Source organism: Mixophyes fleayi, chromosome 10, assembly GCF_038048845.1.
Source record: "Mixophyes fleayi isolate aMixFle1 chromosome 10, aMixFle1.hap1, whole genome shotgun sequence".
Lineage (NCBI taxonomy): Eukaryota > Metazoa > Chordata > Amphibia > Anura > Limnodynastidae > Mixophyes > Mixophyes fleayi.
This window is the reverse complement of record NC_134411.1, coordinates 101,698,506-101,720,043: the sequence shown is the minus strand read 5'-3', so window position 1 is coordinate 101,720,043 and position 21,538 is coordinate 101,698,506. Positions and strand designations below refer to the sequence as shown.

Below are 21,538 nucleotides of genomic sequence, written 5' to 3'. Positions count from 1 at the left end.
GAGGATGCAGAATACACACGATGAATTAGCCAACGCCATACGCCAACCGGAATGGAATATAAGGGAGAATGACATATGAAATGACAATGGATATGTTCTGTGTGGTCTTCCTTAGACATAAAAATAACTTTGCACTACAATAGATACTGATTGCAATTATACATGCAAAGGGTTCAAGAACATATCAGAAGTAAATTAGTGTGGGAAAATGGGTTTTCCTATGCAGAGCAGAACTCCTGTCTGTAGGACAACTGAATGACATTGCTGGGGGCCTTTCCAACACCCAACTGGCAGAAGAAGTAAATGTTTTTCCTGCTCTACAATGTCACTCGGCTGTTCTTGCGCCTGTGTTAATAGAAGCGTGCCCTGATTAGCGCAGCAATATGGCTGCATGTTACCGGAAGAGTGCATTTATGTGTACTGTGATTTGCATAGATGATTGGATACAGGAGGATGTATACATGAAATTCAGGATAATGCACCAGACAGAGCAAAAATGATTATAATCTGTTTTAAGGTGCATAGACTGAATGAAGAGTTGTCTGTCTGGAGGCTACAGATCACGTGTAGCCAGGAGATAATCAGACTCTAGTTTTGACGGAAGTCTTTACTCTGTATTCAAATTCTATAGGGGAAGCTTATTAAGATGAACAGATACCAATGTAAATAAACATCAATAACTGCAGGTCAAAAGAGCAGTTCCTTATCAAGAAAGAATAAACTTTAATTAAGGAAGTTCTATGTTTTATTGTTTTATTTAGAGGCGAAACTTAACTTTTTCAGATTTGCACAGATCAAAGACCAAATATTTGCAGAATATCATGCAGACTGTCAGATACAAATCTAAATAACGGAATGGCGACACTCTACACTCTGTACACCGCACGCAGACAAAATACGTTTTTATCTGGGTCATAAATTACCTTCAATGTTTTAGACATTTTAATTCTTGAATACGACCAGATGACCGTTCATAAACAATCAGCACTTATGGTAAAGCCTTATGTCACCATATCTATATAATTAACTACTTTGATGCTAAGGATGATTACAGTGTTCTACAGTAAAACCGCCTGGACAGAGAACTCGGGACCAGTGGAAATCAGAGAACAAGTAATAGGTCACTGAATTCCTCAACACAGTGTGGATTCAGCACAGCTAATTAACTAACGACATGTTAAGAGGTGACCTCTCATTTAGTGGATACAATGCAGTGATCTGGAGGCACTTACATGAGTGGATTATTGACGGATGGTCACCGTGTAAGTTTACACCATGTCCAAGAATCTAAGAGAGCGCAGACAAAGCTCAAACCGAATATTCCCCACAAGGGCGATTAGACACCCAGGGCCCCTATGTCGTAGACTCCATGTCCACGTTTGCTAAATAAGGCACCTGTTTCATTCAGCTGCGTGGCTATAAAATATGCAGCCTCACCCACACTGCTGAAGGGGAGGCTTGGTGGCTCATGCCTCAATGATATCACAGGTGAAGTGATAGGTTGAGTATTGGCTGTTTCCACTGCGTTGGTGAAGGGTTCCCTTAAGCAGGGCCTAATGAAAAGGAATCACGCCGGCACTCGGCGCTGCCAGGTCCCGGCCAAGGCGATAAACCAACGCCGCCGCCTGCGTGATGACCTTTGTAATACAAGACAGTAAAGGAGTCAGTTTCACAAGGCTCAGCCGACCTCTGATATATGTGCTCAGCAAACACTAATGTTCTGCAGGGCTGCACAGCCTGATTTATGGGCAAATATAAAAGTGGGACACCTTTAGTGATCTGCTACGTCTGCCCCGTGAGTTATGTCTTTGCAGCTTGACATCAGCCTATTGCATTATCACACAGCTGCTTTTATAACACGCTGGGGTCTTCTCTCTCGCTCCTTCCCCCCCAACCAGGGTTTCTACTGCCACTCACACCTCCTGGTATCTCAGAGTTATATATTAAATCACAGGGATGCATTCATCCATCAGATCCCCTCCTCTCCTTCTCTCCCAGCACCCATAAATACAGCCCGGTCTTATCACATTCCTCCCACATGGGAACAACCTCGGCCATCCATCAGCTGAACCCCCCACCCCCTCCCCCATGTCTGTAATAATCCTCACACTGGTCTTTCCAGCTCTGCTTTTGTTTGGCTGGTAGAGCCACAATGATCATTAAGACCAGGTGATGTGGCAGTGCTATTATACTCTGCCAGCTTATTGCTGTAACCCCTTCCCTGATGTTGGGGTGTCCTGGTTCTAGGGTTAGAATGGAAAGGATGAGTAATGAAGCTCTCCCAGGCAAGGCTCCGAACTGTTCATTGCTTTGCCGGAGTTTATAAACTCATATTGGATTAGAAGATACCCTCACCCTATACAGACCACTTACATGGCACGGCACATAACACAGCCAATTCCTGATCACATCAGGCTAGACGAACCTTCATCACTGGTTCCTACAAAGGGTTCCTCACCTCCAGGATTAATGGGCTCTGTCTTCCTCTGCATCAGTCGCCCACTGGGTACATCATCCAGCTCATGAGATAGGCTGAGCTTTACTTCAATGTTCTCCACTGGTTCGTACATTCAAGAAGAGGAAGGGGGGGGGGGGGGGGGTGGGGGTTGGTTGGGGCAGAATTCAGGAAGGAACTTAGAAAAAGAGTTTCTCACTTGAAATGTAGAATGTAGATTTTGCAAAATGGATCTCAGAAGGGCAAGGAGTGGCTCCCTCCAGGAGAGGGCAGAGTTAGGAATCCCACAACAAACAGATTGGAAACACGAAAATACATGTCTGCAAGCAGATGTTAACACTTTCAAACCCCTGACTCTACCGTAACAACACTCTGGATGTGACTGTACAGAGGGACATCGCAAAAGGGAGTCATCATTAGCAGTTTGTAATTACACGGATCCATGACAAAATAAAAGGAAGAGAGAAAAACTTCTTAAGAGGAGGAACCTGTAACAAGTCTTCTGAACACTATTAAACTGAACACAGTATGCAACATTTTATAGAAAATATTATTTAACAGACGAAGGCCACAATTGGACTACTCCGGACTATGCCACAGAAGGATGCCAGGCTACCACCGTTATCCCGCACCTATGTCTCTCCCAGCTGTTGTAGAGTTAACCAGCATGCCAGGACTTGTAGTTCCACACAAGAGGTTCCCACAGACTGACTGTCGGAGCCACAGGATCAGGAATATTCACGCTACTGTTGGAAACATTTAGATCTTAGAATAGACCAGAGCTCTGAACATGAAGTGGGTCATGATGTGCAAATAGCTCCTGGTTGTGTAATACAAGTCCGGAGTCATCCCAGCATCAGACAACACATGTGTCTGACGTGTCCTCATCTGATATTTACCAATTCTAAATACCTTTGATTAATCTCCCCACATCTATAGTGGCCACAGTTATTACACAACTATCATGTCTACTAAACTGGCCTCATCCCTCTCATTTGTATAGAATGTATCCGGCATTAGGGAGGGGCTAACAGAAAAGAAGAGGAAAGTATCCGACACATTTCCATGACACAATTCACACATAGTGGGAGGGAATTGTTACCGTCCCAGTAACATGAAAAAGATCCTAATCAGTCGTTGATCAGTGTTGGAGGATATTAAGGGTCAATTAGGTCTAATCAGCAAATAAATGGGCACAGATCTGGAGAAGGGGGTGATGGACCCTTCAGGTCTACAAAGAGCACCAACAAAAGAGGGCACGGTCACCCTGCGCTAGGAATGGTTATTGCATGTATATATACATATATATATATATATATACATACACACACACACACACACACACACACACACACACATACATACATACATACACACACTCTAGAAATACTATTTTACAATGGGTCACAGCAGTGTGTGATGGAGGAGTGTTACTGGGCAGCCAGAGACTATGGGGGAGTCTCTTGGTTTTGTGGTCTGCTCACCAAATGACCAGATTTGTGGCCAGTGTGGACAGGTACAAAGCTTAAACAATACACCACAGAATAAAATGTACCATAACGAGCTGTAGAACATGTGACCGTGTAATTACCAGCAGCCTGCGTCACTTCTGGTTATGAGACTCAGTGATATACAGACATAGATAAGGAATTACATGGCTGAGCGGTCACGTTTAGAAGTGGAGTAACATACATAAAACACAGGTAGTGGATTGATAAGGACGCCGGTACAAGGCTTTTCTGAATGTATGAGAAGGCCACGGATGAGGTTACCAATTAACCCGCGGAAGTGATGACACGCCAGGATAACCGGTTCTTATATGGCAAATCTTGTACAAATCCCACTCAGCGTTGGGCTTGCAACGTTCCTCAGTCCTAGCAGTAACACCCCCCATCCCCCTCCCTTTCTATAGCACTGGCAAGTGGATACAGGTTCAGCGTATCCTCTCAGAAACACCTGCTAAGTTCACCCTGCCAAGGGGCCGACCATTCAAACTCGCTGGGCTGCGGTAGGGGGACAAACAAAGGCTTCCGCAAGCAAGAATGTGCCTGCCTGCTGACATCCAGATGGGAGCAGGTGAGAGGCGGAGCGGCCTTGCTCTGGGTTTATGGCCGATCTCAGGTTAACCCCTTCAGTTGTCAGAGAGGCCTGCGCTGTCATCGAGTCAGGTGCGTAGAGAGAGAGAGAGACAGGAAACACGCACATGTTTGTTCCCCCCCATAATTATCCAGCTTCAGTTATTATCTCATTTACTGTGGCGACGTGGAGACGTATTTTCAGCACGAACCCTGAAATAGAGACATCAAGCCTGATAACTAAACTATGCAGCGCTCCAAGGACTCTGAACACCTGTAGCTTGCACCCAGCGGAGGCAGCCATATTGTGGGTGAGGCTAATATTTGAAGATATGCTCCTTTCACTAGGAGTCAGACGGACAGAGGCAGTCACTGTTTCTTAGTGAATAGAGAGGCTGCGGTCTCAGCATTATTAGTTAAGCCCACAAGTCGGTCGCCTTCCCTCACCCTCACCCTCACTTACGATGTGCGCCCAATACACGCTACAATAAACTAAGGAACATCGTGGACACAAAGCTTTACTTGCATTGCAGAGTTGTCAATTTGTCCTTCCTAAATGACCTCCACTGAGTGTAGATGAGAGGAGCACGCTATAACATGGCATATGTCCCATGGAAACAGCGCCTCTAGTGGCCAAGAGGTCATTTAAAAAAATAAAAATGGAGGAATACTCCAATCAAAATGCGTACTCTAATATGTTGTGTACAATTCAATATAAAATTAACTTTAATGTGTTGCTATAAATCTCTTCCTTTGTATTTTGGTCTTTTTCTAACCTACAGGTGTAGTCTGTGACTAAAAGCTCATATAAGGAGTCATTCTATAGATATGACCATCGTAGAGTTTAATCTGATGTAATTAATAGCACTATACAATTATTTAATTTACACAACGAATGACAACATTTTTTGCATTCTGAATTTCAAGGCTTTTTACACCACAATGCCCATGTTTAGCATTCAGTCGTACTACCTCTGCTGCAAAACAGTCGCTGAAAGATGGATTCTGCAGAGGTGAAATTCCTGCGTCAGACAGTTATTCTGTCCTGTCAGGTCTATGATTTGTTCCTGTGAGCTCTATGGATGGTGTTAGAATTCTGCCTTCTGCTCCCAGTTAATGGGGCTGATTCTAGCTCCCTCAGAGGCTTAATAACAAAGCTCATTAGCACCTGTGTGACCGGTGTGAGGACTGTCAGTCACACAGCGACCTCTAACAGCACCGCTGCACTCTGCAGAATATATAAAGGACTTTCCAATGAAATGATGGCCACTGGCCTCTTGTCCTGCAATTGTACCAAAGTCACAGCAAATTACAGCGACAAAGTGTAAGTGAAAGGCTTAGAGTGACAAGGCTCGAGTTGCACTGACAATGGTGAGATCAGAAAGGTCCCACGTGACAAGTGTCAAGATAGAGGTTGCGGTGAGGCAGACAAAGGTCACAGGGTAAACAGACAACACAGCGGTGAAATAAGCGCAGGATGCTGTGTCCTGGGGAGCAGTGACACTTCTCACTCTCTCTAGAACAAATACTGGGAGGTTCATGGACATATAAAATAGGGGAAATACAAGATATAAAAATTCATATAAACACTGGAGTTCTGATATAAACAGAGTAATGAAAAACAAAGAAACAATCCTGGGGAAAAAAAATCATAAAATATACAACAATGAAGTTGAAAACAACAACAACAAAAAAGCCAGATTGATCCATTCCAATTGTTAATGGTACAACCAGTAATCTATCACAATGACTTCATGTTCCCATATGACAAGTGAATTCCCCACAAAGGCAACGACCTTTAACCTCATGTCAAACCATGATGTCTGGACAAGAGGATATCATCCAAAAGTAAGAGCTCAATTTCTACACTCAGTGGACAGAGCACCAGAGGCCATCAATTAAATATGCGATGACAGATCTGTGTTAAGGTTCGTACACAACGTCCAGATCTGTTCGGGAGCAACAATCGATGAATAGGCAGTTATGCTTTGGTGGAGGAAGGGTTAAATAGCAAATGCTCCCCAACCCTCCACGCGGCGCACTACATAGGCCTCACTCCTTGACCACCAATCCGCGAAGCATTTATCCCGTTGCACTGCAGACTATCGCATAATACCGCAGTCCCCATAACTTTCAAGCTTAGCTTTTCAGAGCTTGACCTTGATGGCCACCACCATCTGAAGATGGTATTAGAGAGAGCATCGCAGGAGAGGGGTCTTTGGGTCCCTCTTCCGCAGCCTTCCTGCTCTCCCCTGCGTTGATTAACGAAACTGACCCTCAGTCGCGCATGTGCAGTACAGACTCCAGGTCAGAACCCGGAGATGTCATTAGAACGGAGTCGTTGGGACAGCCTCCTATCGGACGATCTGTCCCGACATGACTTTAATGGTAAATTGCTCCGTTAAGATACTTAATGGGGCAAATATGCAAGGAATGTTAAATAGGCCCATTAGAGGGACCAGCAGAGCACGCACTACAGCGGGGTCAGAGACTAATTCAAGTATAACAAAATAACATAAAAATATAGACATATCCAGCTTTACATTCGGACACGGCCGGAAACATTGCTGTTATACAAGCTCTAAGTAAACGCAGACAGGCGCACATATAAATTCCTGCAGAATAAACTCTACGGCACGCCGTCTGCTCACACACGCTGGCACCGGGCCAGATCCGCTCACCGGGTTTTAAGTGCATTTTTTTTATGTGTAAAATAAACTCTCACTTTATTGCGGCAGTAAAACAAGCTTCTCTGCGGGCCCTTATCTCCCTGATAAGAGACACAACTGATGCCATATGGAGGAAAGGTGCGGGGTAACTGCAGGACGGGCCTTTCTCCACAGCCCCCTCCTGGGCAACAGAGCATCGCAGCCTCCATAGCAGCACAGAATGCCATGATAAATGCAGGCTCAGCTTCTCACCATCATAAACATTTGTTTTGTATTAGGCTTATATGACTGGCTGCGTACTGCACATAGTGAAGGGGTTAGCCTGTGCAGAGGACATTGGTTACAGCCTATTAATTATCCCAGGGTTAGAAATGGTATTTACATGGTAAGGAATCCCAGATTTGAGTCTGTGGTATTGGATCTGGGATGTGAGGTTTCTTCTGTAGTAAATTCTCCCCTCACCGCCCTTCCTCGCCCCTGTGCCCAGGGAAAGTGGAACACATGCTGAGTGCTGTTTGTGCCCTAACATGTCGGAAAGCAATAAAACTGGCCTCCTGAGATGGCTGTCACATCCTCACCTCTCACCGTCCCCCCTCCCCACCAGTCTCAGCGGGAACACGGGCCTGCTGCCAAAGCCACTGTCTCCAAAGTAATTTACTCTGCCCTGCGGCCATCACTCTCACTGAGGATGCTATGTGCTCACACACACACTGACACATATACAACCGGGTGCGCTCACACACACACTGACATATACACCCAGCTGCGCTCACACACTGACACATATACACCCGGATGCGCTCACACACACACACACACTGACACATATACAACCGGGTGCGCTCACACACACACTGACACATATACAACCGGGTGCGCGCACACACACACACACTGACATATACACCCGGATGCGCTCTCACACATACACACACACAGACATATACACCCGGATGCGCTCACACACACACTGACACATATACACCCGGATGCGCTCACACACACACACACACACTGACATATACACCCAGCTGCGCTCGCACACTGACACATATACACCCGGATGCGCTCACACACACACACACACTGACATATACACCCAGCTGCGCTCGCACACTGACACATATACACCCGGATGCGCTCACACACACACACACACACACTGACATATACACCCAGCTGCGCTCGCACACTGACACATATACAACCGGGTGCGCTCACACACACTGACACATATACAACCGGGTGCGCTCACACACACACTGACACATATACAACCGGGTGCGCTCACACACACTGACATATATACAACCGGGTGCGCTCACACACACACTGACACATATACAACCGGGTGCGCGCACACACACACACACTGACATATACACCCGGATGCGCTCTCACACATACACACACACAGACATATACACCCGGATGCGCTCACACACACACTGACACATATACACCCGGATGCGCTCACACACACACACACACACTGACATATACACCCAGCTGCGCTCGCACACTGACACATATACACCCGGATGCGCTCACACACACACACACACACTGACATATACACCCAGCTGCGCTCGCACACTGACACATATACACCCGGATGCGCTCACACACACACACACACTGACATATACACCCAGCTGCGCTCGCACACTGACACATATACAACCGGGTGCGCTCACACACACTGACACATATACAACCGGGTGCGCTCACACACACACTGACACATATACAACCGGGTGCGCTCACACACACTGACACATATACAACCGGGTGCGCTCACACACACACACTGACACATATACAACCGGGTGCGCTCACACACACACTGACACATATACAACCGGGTGCGCTCACACACACACTGACACATATACAACCGGGTGCGCTCACACACACTGACACATATACAACCGGGTGCGCTCACACACACACACTGACACATATACAACCGGGTGCGCTCACACACACACACTGACACATATACACCCGGATGCGCTCACACACACACACACACACACTCTGACATATACACCCAGCTGCGCTCACACACACACACTGACACATATACAACCGGGTGCGCACGCACACACACACACACACACTGACATATACACCCGGATGCACTCACACACACACTGAGCCATATACACCCGGATGCACTCACACACACACTGACATATATACATCCGACTGCACAACACACAGACAGATACATACACTCAGATGAACACACTGACACCCAGGCTCATACAGCTAATGGGAACACACTCTTAGAAAGATACAATGGCTCCTAAACATAAACATGAAACTATCACATCTCAAATAATGCCAAGATGTACCCGGTATCACCAGCTGGTATTACTGTAGCCTTTTGAGCTCAGGTCATCTTTAAATTATAAGGATATTAGAAGTCACTGCGGAGTTCTAAGATCATATTAATACATTTTATACATCTCACAGACACCCGAGGTGACGTCTTATCTCCATGATAAATTAAAGTATAAACTGAGCAGTGTGGAAGATGCACAGTAAACGCCAGTTGTGTAAATTGAACCACATGGACAGTTCCCTTCGAGGTAATTTTGCTAATTTGGTAATGTTGCCGTATCTGTTTATATGATTTTCTAAATTGAGCTCCAATCCTACTAAACACTCACTTGGAAACTTAGAGGGATAGAACAGAATTAAAGGAATCACCATCCACACATTGAATAATGTTCCCAACTGACAACAGATTTCCAGATCTCTAGTTGTTTTGATTGCCTTATGGTTGAAATACAGCACTTAGCTTTAGTGTGGCATTAAGAGACAGCTGTGACTCCTTCTAATCTGAGCAATGTCAAAATGAAGTAAAAAAAAATGAATTGAGATGAATTAATGAGAACTCCGATCTGAAGGTTGAAACTGAGAAATAGATGTTCAGTGCAACTCTGCACAATTATACTACAGGAACACACAGGACGAAAATGCCCTGAGCACCAGAGCTTAACATCTAAAGGAGATAAGGGGCTGAAACACAAAGGCGACAGTGCCACACACACAAACACACATACACACACACATTATTATCACAAGAATTAGCTTTGCTAATAGTATTGTATCAAGCGGCGACCTAGATAGTCTCTGTGTGAGAACAGAGATGAAAGTGTTTTGCTCCAGACACTTGTGGTTCTATTTGTATTATACAGAGAGGAATATTCCCCAGGAAACTGAGGACATGAAATTTCACTCAGCTGATGACAGGTGAGTGCTGCCGTCTCTGGGGCCAGGAATTCAATTCTCTGCATGACAGGTTCGTCTCCTTCACAAGATTCACAGAGTGGATTAAAAGGGTTAGAAGCCTTTACAAATGGCTGCACCTCTCATTGTCCTAGCTTATCCTGTCTATAAGATGATTTTTCGCCTCTAAATCCTTTTATAACCTGAAGTCCCCTATGTACGAATTGTTGGCAGGGACAACAAATTAAAGACCTCGGCTGTCACTGACCTACAATCCCTATGATTCTCTAAGTGGTTCTAGTCAATTAAGACCGCTGGAGTAACAAGGCTCTTATCTCAGAATTCTGCTATTCTGATGATGATCAGTTACAATAACGTCAGTATAACACTACAGCCTCAGACTATGTCAGGACCTGGCCGCTAGATTTCCCCTTACAGTCTCAAACACAGGACGTAGGAAGTCACAAAAGAAGGTCATAAGAAAGATCTTTTTTTTTTTCCAACAAAAATATCTTTCTAATGACCGGTTGATTCTCAGGCTAGGCTCCTAGTGACTGGATAGGCTGCACTCTCAGTGATGTCACTGGCTCCTAGTGACTGGATAGGCTGCACTCTCAGTGATGTCACTGGCTCCTAGTGACTGGATAGGCTGCACTCTCAGTGAGGTCACTGGCCCCTAGTGACTGGATGGGCTGCACTCTCAGTGATGTCACTGGCTCCTAGTGACTGGATAGGCTGCACTCTCAGTGATGTCACTGGCTCCTAGTGACTGGATAGGCTGCACTCTCAGTGATGTCACTGGCTCCTAGTGACTGGATAGGCTGCACTCTCAGTGATGTCACTGGCTCCTAGTGACTGGATAGGCTGCACTCTCAGTGAGGTCACTGGTCCCTAGTGACTGGATAGGCTGCACTCTCAGTGATGTCACTGGTTCCTAGTGACTGGATAGGCTGCACTCTCAGTGATGTCACTGGCTCCTAGTGACTGGATGGGCTGCACTCTCAGTGAGGTCACTGGCCCCTAGTGACTGGATGGGCTGCACTCTCAGTGATGTCACTGGCTCCTAGTGACTGGATAGGCTGCACTCTCAGTGATGTCACTGGTTCCTAGTGAATGGATAGGCTATATTCTCAGTGATGTCACTGGTCCCTTGTGACTGGATAGGCTGCACTCTCAGTGATGTCACTGGCTCCTAGTGACTGGATGGGCTGCACTCTCAGTGAGGTCACTGGTTCCTAGTGAATGGATAGGCTGCACTCAGTGATGTCACTGGCTCCTAGTGACTGGATAGGCTGCACTCTCAGTGATGTCACTGGTTCCTAGTGACTGGATAGGCTGCACTCTCAGTGAGGTCACTGGCCCCTAGTGACTGGATGGGCTGCACTCTCAGTGATGTCACTGGCTCCTAGTGACTGGATAGGCTGCACTCTCAGTGATGTCACTGGCTCCTAGTGACTGGATAGGCTGCACTCTCAGTGATGTCACTGGCTCCTAGTGACTGGATAGGCTGCACTCTCAGTGATGTCACTGGCTCCTAGTGACTGGATAGGCTGCACTCTCAGTGAGGTCACTGGTCCCTAGTGACTGGATAGGCTGCACTCTCAGTGATGTCACTGGCTCCTAGTGACTGGATAGGCTGCACTCTCAGTGATGTCACTGGTTCCTAGTGAATGGATAGGCTGCACTCAGTGATGTCACTGGCTCCTAGTGACTGGATAGGCTGCACTCTCAGTGATGTCACTGGTTCCTAGTGAATGGATAGGCTATATTCTCAGTGATGTCACTGGTCCCTTGTGACTGGATAGGCTGCACTCTCAGTGATGTCACTGGCTCCTAGTGACTGGATAGGCTGCACTCTCAGTGATGTCACTGGTCCCTAGTGACTGGATAGGCTGCACTCTCAGTGATGTCACTGGCTCCTAGTGACTGGATAGGCTGCACTCTCAGTGATGTCACTGGTCCCTAGTGACTGGATAGGCTGCACTCTCAGTGATGTCACTGGTCCCTAGTGACTGGATAGGCTGCACTCTCAGTGATGTCACTGGTTCCTAGTGAATGGATAGGCTATATTCTCAGTGATGTCACTGGTCCCTTGTGACTGGATAGGCTGCACTCTCAGTGATGTCACTGGCTCCTAGTGACTGGATAGGCTGCACTCTCAGTGAGGTCACTGGCCCCTAGTGACTGGATGGGCTGCACTCTCAGTGAGGTCACTGGCTCCTAGTGACTGGATAGGCTGCACTCTCAGTGATGTCACTGGTTCCTAGTGAATGGATAGGCTGCACTCAGTGATGTCACTGGCTCCTAGTGACTGGATAGGCTGCACTCTCAGTGATGTCACTGGTTCCTAGTGAATGGATAGGCTATATTCTCAGTGATGTCACTGGTCCCTAGTGACTGGATAGGCTGCACTCTCAGTGATGTCACTGGCTCCTAGTGACTGGATAGGCTGCACTCTCAGTGATGTCACTGGTCCCTAGTGACTGGATAGGCTGCACTCTCAGTGATGTCACTGGCTCCTAGTGACTGGATAGGCTGCACTCTCAGTGATGTCACTGGCTCCTAGTGAGTGGATAGGCTGCACTCTCAGTGATGTCACTGGCTCCTAGTGAGTGGATAGGCTGCACTCTCAGTGATGTCACTGGTTCCTAGTGACTGGATAGGTTGCACTCTCAGTGATGTCACTGGCTCCTAGTGACTGGATAGGTTGCACTCTCAGTGATGTCACTGGCTCCTAGTGACTGGATAGGCTGCACTCTCAGTGATGTCACTGGCTCCTAGTGACTGGATAGGCTGCACTCTCAGTGATGTCACTGGCTCCTAGTGACTGGATAGGCTGCACTCTCAGTGATGTCACTGGCTCCTAGTGACTGGATAGGCTGCACTCTCAGTGATGTCACTGGTTCCTAGTGACTGGATAGGTTGCACTCTCAGTGATGTCACTGGCTCCTAGTGACTGGATAGGTTGCACTCTCAGTGATGTCACTGGCTCCTAGTGACTGGATAGGCTGCACCCTCAGTGATGTCACTGGTTCCTAGTGACTGGATAGGCTGCACTCTCAGTGATGTCACTGGCTCCTAGTGACTGGATAGGCTGCACTCTCAGTGATGTCACTGGTTCCTAGTGACTGGATAGGCTGCACTCTCAGTGATGTCACTGGCTCCCCGTGAATGCATTTTCATGCATATTTGTTTAGCCCAAAAAATGTCTGCCACATGGATGCACTCGTGTCGGTAATGGGTACATTTTACATCACACAATATTTATTGGTGATACATTTACAGTTTTTGGTCTAGATGTCAACAGAAGAGTATACCCACAGAGATCGATACAACAGACCCAAAAGATTGGATAAAGAGGAAGAAAAGAGGGACAGTGGGTCCAGTTGTCAGGTTCGCTGGCGACATAACATTCGCTTATCATAACATTCTGGTCCGGTGACAACACTTATTATGGCCTAGACTGGTAGATCAGTCCGGGACACAGCACAATACACAAGTAGAATTAAACTGTACGCAGTCATTTGGATCACAGTAAAGAGACCATATTCTGTGCAATTATATTTCCTCTGCTCAGATATTGACTGTTCATAACGATCATCTGGCTCATCAGACACTGTGCAATTCTGGAACAATCTTGCAGAAAAAGAGCAAACTGGCAATCAGATCTGCATGTGTGTGTGTGGCAGCTGTAACCCCTGGAGCAATCTGTTATACTGTGTAATATCAGGCATAGAGGTAGAGCCGCAGGTGCTGAGTGACAGATACGCTGGGTGACAGCGAGAGATGGGAACTGAGGGATAGGGGCAGAGATCAGCGCTGGATGTGAGACAGACAGAGGAATAAGAGAGATATTGGGGGCAGGTTCACTGCTACTATCACATCCAGAGGGAACTCCAGGAGAGAGGAGACAGGAGAGTGCCCTGGAACACAGAGACTGTGATAAATAGGGGAGTTAATGGAGCAGGGAGACAGAGTAAGACATTAAATGGCACATTAATAAGATGGAAAGAGCCAGTGACAGAAGTGTGAAGGGAGCTGGAGACTGAGCAGATGCAGAGGTGAAGAGGAGCTAATTATACAGAGGCAGAGAGATGAAAGGAAGCTGAGACACAGAGGCAGCCAGATCACAGGAGCAGCCAGGGAGTAATGATGGGGAACTACAGATGCAGCGTGAGAGAGATCACAGATAGGGACCAACAGTGTGTGTGTGGGTGGGGATCACAAATAGGGGCTGACGTTGGGGGGATATGACAGAGAGGGCTGACACTAGGGGGGGGGGGGGGGGGTACCAGGAGAAGGAGACTGACACCAGTCAGGGTATACTAGGAAATGGGAAAGGATTAGACAGAGCGACTGACACTAAGGGGGGCACATCCTGAAGCAGGACAGGGCTATAGGGCAGAGGGGTGCAGGGTCAGGTGGATGCACCAGTCAGTAGGTCATGATTAGAGATGGGGTCTGACACTGTTAGTATGGGGATGCAACAGGGGCCTGGGATAGGACTGACACCTTGGAGAGTGGGAATACAAACAGTCCCTGTATCCAGCAATGTCTACATGCAGCATCTGACCAAATAGAACCTTATTTACCTCATTCCGGAATGTGTTGGGTTATCGCATACATGGGGGAAGTGATAGCTGGTTGCTCCATTCATCTTACAAGCCAATCCCACCTCCCATACCCCCTCTCCCTTCTGACAAACTCACCTAGCTGGTTAGGTATCCATCTCCTGCTGTGTCCCTCCATGGAGACGCGGCCGGGTCTGACAGTATATTTAGGGTACACTAAGTTCAGCTACACATCCCTCGCTCTTGCTGCGCCCACACAGACACATACAGCGAGCAGCTCCCTTCTCCCTCCTAGGTCTCCCCCTTCTTCCAGGGCCGGATTCCCACTCTGAGCCACTTCCTGACCGCCTGTCTGCCTGGCGCTGCTCCTGACTCACAGCAACGACTAATTTATTGACTGCAAATTAGGACCTTTTTTGCTCTCTCAGCCAAGAGGGGAGGGAATGAACGCAGGCAGCCGGCTCAGCTACCCATGTAAGTTACACTGGCAGTACCACGCCAGATGGAGCATCAGCCGTACGCCGCCTCTCTGACAAGTTCAACCTCGGATATTAAAAAGATGATATTTATCAGCATCAAATAGTTATATGCACCGTACTTAGCACTGGCCAATCTGATAAGGCCAGGAGAGGATTGAAGCAAGGAGTGACCAACCTCTGGCGTGCCAGCTTCTGCCAAACTGCATGACACTTGATCCTTAAGTGGCCACATTCATGCCCATCCAGCTGCATGGGTATCATGCCCATTTTGTGTCAATATCCTGACAAGCATTAGAGTGCTGTGGAAGTGTAACAAAGTATACTGGTAAATGGATTAAAACCCCCAAAAATAAAATGCATATTCCCGTATTCATAATAATGATTTGTAAACATTGTTATTCATTTTTCTACTTTCTTACAGATTCCCTGTAGTGTTAATACACACGTATATAATGGCGTTGTACGTGAATGCTGATTTAGCGCCTGTGGCAGCATTAAAGTGAACTATGCTTACACCGCATAATGCTGCCCACACACCAGCAGTTTAGATGTGATTAGGATGGATGACCAGACGCCCAATCTATGTGCTATGCTGATAACCTCAAGCACGAGCAGCTCTCGGCCGCCAACCTACCAGGTTTTAGTCCTGCGCAAGCAGAAAACCAATGGACGCTGATCACATTGTGACTGGACTGCGTGAATATTATGGGACACAAATATTGCCACGTAGACCCCCTTCCAACTACCATAGCTGTGCCCAGGAGTGGGCAGAGTAACCATTAATGGCTTCTCTGTAAAGATATAAGTTGGCTAAGCAGAAAGACAGCTTCAACAAAGCACTTATTATTATTTAAACGGCAGGAGGCCAGCAAGTGTTATTACATAACATGAATGATACAAACCTCTAGTGATGGCGTTAGAGGCAGCCAGATAGGGAATCACAAGGGGTTCACTAAACTTATCTCCCTCAGTACATGTATCAGCATCTAAGCCCCCAAACTATGTTATGTGTATGGTATTGTGATGATCCAGCCCCCCCTATGTCTCACTTCATCTTATTTATTTTACAGGTCACTGAACCATGAGTAGAGGCTGTTATATATAAGGACTTTCTGGAATGTACAAGAACTGGAGCAGGTGGGAGTGTGAAGAAGCCTTTTTTCCTTTGCAGATCAAACTTTCCGTTTCTAAGCTTGGAGCCTTTCCCAGTGTAAGATAACTAAATACAGAGGTCAATGATTACAATTCTGTTAACTACAAAGGACAACGGATTGTCCACTTTAAATAATACTGAGCCCAATCCTCATTTGACTAGTATAGGACTTTGGAGATGGTCTTCTCTTAGATTCCCACCATTCGTTGCATGTAGTAGGCCACAAATTCCGCTGCGGACTCTGGAGGAGACGAGACGGGGGGGGGGATTAGGGTACAATACTATTTAAAGCAGAAGACCCCTTTAAGACCCTCGATGGCATAAACATTTGTGACCGTTACAAGATGTTTTTTCATAATGTTATAATCTTTGGCTCATTGACCCACCAAAAACTGTATAGTTATAGCTACATAATATACACAACAGTAATAGACCTTCTTCTTCATTTCAGGGCAATTCTGCACAAATCCTGGGAAGCTGAGATGCTGAAGTCTGTATTTCTAAAGTGATTTCAACAATTATCTAAAATATATCAAGAGTTTTATAAGACTGAAGTCCATATTGTTTCTAAGAATCCGTTGAGTCACCGCTCGATCCTCCAGCTCCGTGACGTCAGCGGTTAATGGCGCAGCTGCCGTACAGGAGTGCTGACCTCTCTCTCAGACAGGTGACACACCTTATTATCTCTCAGATTCACACTAAGAATAGGAGCAGCAGCTGGCAGGCTGCCAGGGGGCGGAATCCTCCCAATAACAGACAAACAAGCTCACCTGCCCTGGGATGAGGAGGGAGGGGGAGTTAACGCAGCACCTGTCCTGCCCTACAGGCCAACGAACTGCAAGTGAAAGGTTCGTCTCTTGTAGACTTTGCACGTGGATCCTTACATTCCTGGCCTGATACCCTATATACGCTGGATTTTATTTCCTTGGTATTTAATCCTTTGTGACTGAAGTATGTTCACACAAATACTGATACCTAACAGATGACAGATTATAGAAACGTCCTGACGCGTAATGTGATAAACCAGTGATTTCCAGAAACAGCTGCACTGTACCATAGAATCGTATTCAGCGTAACTGGAGAAACTGGGTCCTGATGCTGCGGCATTGTGGGAGGATTTATACACATGAACGGGAGCGGAGAAGGGGGTTATGGTACAGAGTCAGAAACAATGGCTCATTAGGGCATTGGAAGTACTTATTATTCTGCATTCATTTGTAAACATTTTATTATATAAATAAAAGGGAAAATGGGAAAAAAAATAAAAAAATAAGAGTCTGTATGCCTTTAATGAGGATCTCCTTGTGGTGGGGACAATCTCTATTAGTCCCATGTATTACAGAGAGAGGCATTATGGGGGAAAATCAATATTTCTGGACCTTAGCTGCTGAGTTTTTGCCTCAGACGAGGGAAATCTCAATGTTCTGCAGATATCTCACACTAGTTCCTTCCCACACTGGACTTTCTACCACTGGGAGCTTTACAAGACCCCCAATGTTCCTCAGATCTCCAGGAGCTGTCAGGGTCCTCATAGGCCATAGCAGGAAGCTGCCATGTCTGTAACTCAGTGCTCGGTGGCTGTCTGTACTGCGGGACTCATAATACTATGATCATTAGGACAGGAGGCAATCTCATTCATACTGGTTCTCCCACAAAGTCGCTGCTTGCACCGTACAGCAACAGGTACATAGTACAGCGCCACATCCACATTATACAGAATAGATATAAGCTTTACTAATATTTGTGGAAACAGTGACTGAGGCATTTGTGATTTGTATATTTGATGCTCACTGTCCATGTAAATGTAGACACATATCAGCCTATAAAGTGTAACCTGTAACTGGTGTATCTTATATGTCAATGTGATCTACTGAACACAGGATACTCGGCCAGATAGACATAACAGCCTCCTATTGTGACATGTGAAGGAAACAGGAATCCCCCGCTGGGTATCGCAACTTATCGGATGACAACTGTACATACATCTGTATACAAAGGATCATGCACACGGCGCCACCTACTTGCAGTCCCTTGTTCTGCACGTTCCACATCAGAGCTGCTTTCCCAGCAGGAAGGTGTTGGGTCTTTGCTGGTCTTGAAGTTTTGTTCAAGTTCGGTCAGCTGGGGTGTGGTGCGACCGGGTCCAGAGACGCGGGAGGTAGTGCTAGACTGCGGGGAAAACAAAACGGCAAGTCGTCAGTATGTGCTAACCTTCATAGACATAAAGTATATCAGTGCTCAGCTGCTGATCACACGGGGCACTAAATCATAAATAGTAATATAAAATCTCCAAAGCAGACAGGATATGAGACCACGTATTCACCAATAATCAATTGTCTGCATCTTCCTATAATATGACAATTATCAGTATTTCTATTCAGCGGCTCAGATACTGTATTCTTATCTACATAGGTGGTAATAGGATGAGTTTCAGTTAAATGGGAAAAACAAAAAATGGCTTTCTCCTTAGTTATGGATGGTGCTGCTTTCTAATTCCAGTGTGATAATATATATAACAAAGAAATCTCTAATTTACCATAATGGTTGAAAAACTAGGATTACTTTGTAATAATACTTTATAGTAACTGGCAGATATAGTGGAGCTGTGGACTAGGCGTCGGAGGCAGACATTCTTTTGGTGGAACCAATAATCATATAATAACAAACCTCTCCATTCATTAGGAACCAGAGACGGCACCGAGCAATGTGGCACAATCAATGTCCGTCACTGGTTCCTAGAGAATTGTTTGGTTTTTTTATGGCTACCGGATCAGCCCATACAGGACACTAAATTTAGGAGGTGGCCCGAGGGGCAGAGTTCAATCTGTAATTAAGTCACTAGTGTTCAACAGACTGATAAAAGGGCATTACTTTTTACTATTACCACCGAACACAGATTCTGTTTCCAAGCTCCAATTACCAGAAACAGAAGAGGCAATTTAAGGTGCTGAACCTTCCTTACATCCACTCAGTAAACTGAGCAAGTATCTGACATAACATCAATTCCCCGCCAGCTAAGTAGCACCTGTACGTGGGGGGGGGGGGGATAATCCTCTCCCCTCCACCCTGATGTACCCCTGCGTCACCCGGAATCCTGGCTGCGTCCGCCTCACTGAACGCGGCTCACCCCTACAGAGCGGTGAAGGGGTGCAGAGAGGCTGCGCTCCGCACTTATCTTTACAGCGCAGACAGCTGGCTCGTGTCTGGCAAAGTGTTTGTTGATGTCCCTGTGAAATCTGACCCAAATTGCACATTACCAGCAAGCTGCTGGCAGCAAAACCAAGTGAACTCCTCAGTGCACGGCGCGGGGGACCGGCTGCAGCACGGAGAGAGTTAATAGAGAAAGAGGAAACGGAGCAGCTGGTAACCTTTGTTCTTTACAGATTTACTCACTGTGTACACCAGCTAAGCTATGTATAATATAACGCACAGACAACTGCACTTTGCACATAACCATCCGGCCTGGTCTCATTCCCACTGTCAGGTGCCATAAAACTTCACATTGCTGCAGTAAATACATTATTACTCTCTATGACACCTCTAACAATATCTTCCCTCATTCAGAGGTCCCTTTATAAAACCATAACCACACGCACTTGGTAAAAAGCCCCTCACAGGTCACCTACTGGACCTCAGACACCTAATCCCCGTACAGTCAGATCTATCCGGCCTTTCTAGAATTTGAATAACCTGATCCCTCCCGATCTTATTCAGCATCTGAGGAACAGCTCCTGTACTTCATTACATGACTGCAGAGCTGAAACACTCCCCTAATTCCTCCACAGAATTAATAAGTATAGAATAAATATAATAATGATGAAATCCCGGTATAAAGTTTAGAGAGACAAAATAATTTGAGCTTCCACCAATGTACTCGGAATGTTCTCTGCCACAAGTGTTAACTATTCTTATTATTTAAGTTATACCGCTCCTTCACAAATACCCCTCCTGAAATGCGCCCAGGTGGCTGTTATTATTGCGGCAGATGAGTACAGCCGCCCCCATCTCCTGTGGTTCTGGATCTGTCAGGGAATCATTTCCAGTTACACAAATAAGGAATAATTGATTTAAAGAAGCCATCTGTTTATATACAGGGAGCATCAGCTCAATTAAGAAGGATCTGTCCCTCTCGATAAGAGCTCGTCTCTCTGCCCCTCTGTAAGGGACATTTCGTGCCCAGAACACGTCCTCAAAGAATCACAACAAATTAGAGCCTGCAAGAATGATGGTGGCACTAACTTGTTAACCGATGCCAATGGGCTCTTCAAATTAAGAGTAAAGACGCAGCTTCCAGCCACCTCCAGGGAGCTGTCAAGGTCAAAGGGTCGGGAGAAGTAAATTTATACTTAAGAGCTGCTGCAAATTGCACCAAATTGTTATCCGTGTGCCATATTGGGCCACTTACAGGGGGAGACCGTCGCCAGGGAAACCGCAAGGAAATCTATAGTGGTGCTGAGTGGGCAGCGAGATAAGAAATCTCAACAATACATAACTAGAAAAATCAAGTGATACAATCAGACGACTGTCGCGTTTCATCGCCCTGTGACCTGGTATTGGTTACGGGAAGAGATTGTGAGGCATATTTATTATCAACCGCATTTTAAACACGATTAATTTCAATCATTATCACAAATATATGGATTAAAATATCGCGACTATTTATTACAATTCTTCACTAGGAACAGCAGTCACCAAAAACTGCTGTTCCTGCGAAGACCCCTCTCCTATCTCCTCTATGGTGACTATTGCTAAGTGGCCACCTATAGTGACCGGAGGGGAGAGCAGTAATCTGCGGTGAGGGATCACAAGATCCCTCTACTGTAATGTTCTAATCATAGACTTCATTCACTATCGGGCACAAGTTAAATGGTGCAAAACAGCAGTCCCCATCGAAAC

At 46.2% G+C, this 21,538-nt stretch overlaps 1 protein-coding gene across 4 annotated transcripts in view; it reads right to left on the bottom strand.

Annotated features, from left to right (window-relative positions):
* GSE1 (Gse1 coiled-coil protein) overlaps window positions 1-21,538 on the bottom strand; it is a 293,567-nt gene that overhangs the window by 156,414 nt on the left and 115,615 nt on the right. For 3 of the 4 annotated variants that reach the window (XM_075189337.1, XM_075189330.1, XM_075189331.1), the window contains one exon: window positions 18,664-18,811. Coding sequence is in view for 3 of the 4 variants with exons in the window: in XM_075189330.1 (XP_075045431.1) it covers window positions 18,664-18,811 (148 nt within the window). In the remaining variant the exon portion in view is untranslated. Of the gene's footprint in view, window positions 1-15,148; window positions 15,204-18,663; window positions 18,812-21,538 lie in introns of those variants that run through there. The other variant, XM_075189334.1, reaches the window with a different exon arrangement.